We start from the raw sequence: 1,280 nt of genomic DNA, 5'->3' as shown, positions 1-1,280 counted from the left end.
GTCACATGGAGGCAGGGCTTAAAAGCCTGAATTTTGCCTGAAACTCTCAGACTGAAGAAGTCTCTTGGAGGAGAGACGAAACGTTTCATTAGAGAAGAACTTGTCCAGAAGACCTACACAATTTTTTTCTTTTTGATCCATACATTAACTCCAGTGTTATCTGTTCTGGTCTAAACACATCATATAATCTATTTGTTAAACCCTGAACGTTCTTTTTTTGACACATGCAGAGCGCCATGGGCTGAAGGAGCCGAAGCGCGTGGAGGAGCTGCAGAATAATGTGGTCAGGTGTTTGAAGGATGGCGGGAGCTCGCAGGGAGGAGGCTCGACCCGCTGGAACAACCACCTGTCCAGACTCTTGGAGAAGCTTCCAGAACTCAGGACTTTGTGCATCCAGGGCCTGCAGAGGATCTTCTACCTGAAACTGGAAGACCTGGTGCCGCCGCCCGCAGCTATAGATAAGTTATTCCTGGACACGTTGCCATTTTAAGGGACGTTTTTCTGTTTCCCTACCGGTGGAGGTGTTTGACCTCTTTTGTTTGGGACTCATCAGTGATTCCTGACAGTTTGAGCTCCGTGAGGCGAATAAATAACAGGATAAAGATTCTACTGACTGAAAGTGTATGGAAGCACATTTTTGCCACATTTTAAAAAAATCACTGCTTGTAGGTCCTGATTATAAAATTAAAAGTCATTACCTTGAATTTATTATTTATTTTGGCTTTTAATTGTGAGTTCTAATGTCACTGTTAGGATTTTTAAATTCAATATTGTGAAGTTTTAATGTTATAAGTTTTAATGTCATAAATACATTTAACTAAGTTAAAATAAATTTAACTGATTAAAGTCATCATTGAGTTTTACAGTCATTAATGAGTTTTAAAGTCTTAATTGTTAGTTTTAAAGTCACTAATACGAGTTTAATGCCATAATTAAGTTTTAATGTTATTATTATAAGTCCACAAATATGAGTTAGAAAAACGTTTACATGGGTTTTAAAGTCATTAATTAGAATTCTGGGTTTTAATGTCATATTTATGAGTTTTAAAGTTTCAAAAATTAGTTTCAAAATCCTATTTGAGAATCAAGGTATTTATGGCTTTAAATGTCATCATAACTTTGAAACTCGATATGATGTATTTTAAAAATCATGACTTTGTATTTTACAATAATGAGGTAACGTCACAATGTCATTTTAAGTCATATTATGAGAAATTGTCATTGTCCAACCCATTCTCACTCCCAACTCGTCACATATTGACGTTTTGCAAGGTTCCCTC

At 36.2% G+C, this 1,280-nt stretch overlaps 1 protein-coding gene across 1 annotated transcript in view; it reads left to right on the top strand.

Moving 5' to 3' along the window:
• LOC106524676 (nuclear receptor subfamily 4 group A member 2) overlaps window positions 1-1,250 on the top strand; it is a 9,419-nt gene extending 8,169 nt beyond the window's left edge. The window contains exon 7 of the mRNA XM_014018578.1: window positions 231-1,250. Coding sequence (XP_013874032.1) covers window positions 231-490 — 260 coding nt within the window. The 3' untranslated portion in view covers window positions 491-1,250. The remainder of the gene's footprint in view (window positions 1-230) is intronic.
• Window positions 1,251-1,280: the final 30 nt, after the last annotated feature.

The sequence above is a fragment of the Austrofundulus limnaeus genome, unplaced genomic scaffold (genome assembly GCF_001266775.1).
Source record: "Austrofundulus limnaeus strain Quisiro unplaced genomic scaffold, Austrofundulus_limnaeus-1.0 Scaffold196, whole genome shotgun sequence".
Taxonomy (NCBI): domain Eukaryota; kingdom Metazoa; phylum Chordata; class Actinopteri; order Cyprinodontiformes; family Rivulidae; genus Austrofundulus; species Austrofundulus limnaeus.
Note: the sequence above shows the minus strand (reverse complement) of the source record. Positions and strands in the feature narration are given on the sequence as shown.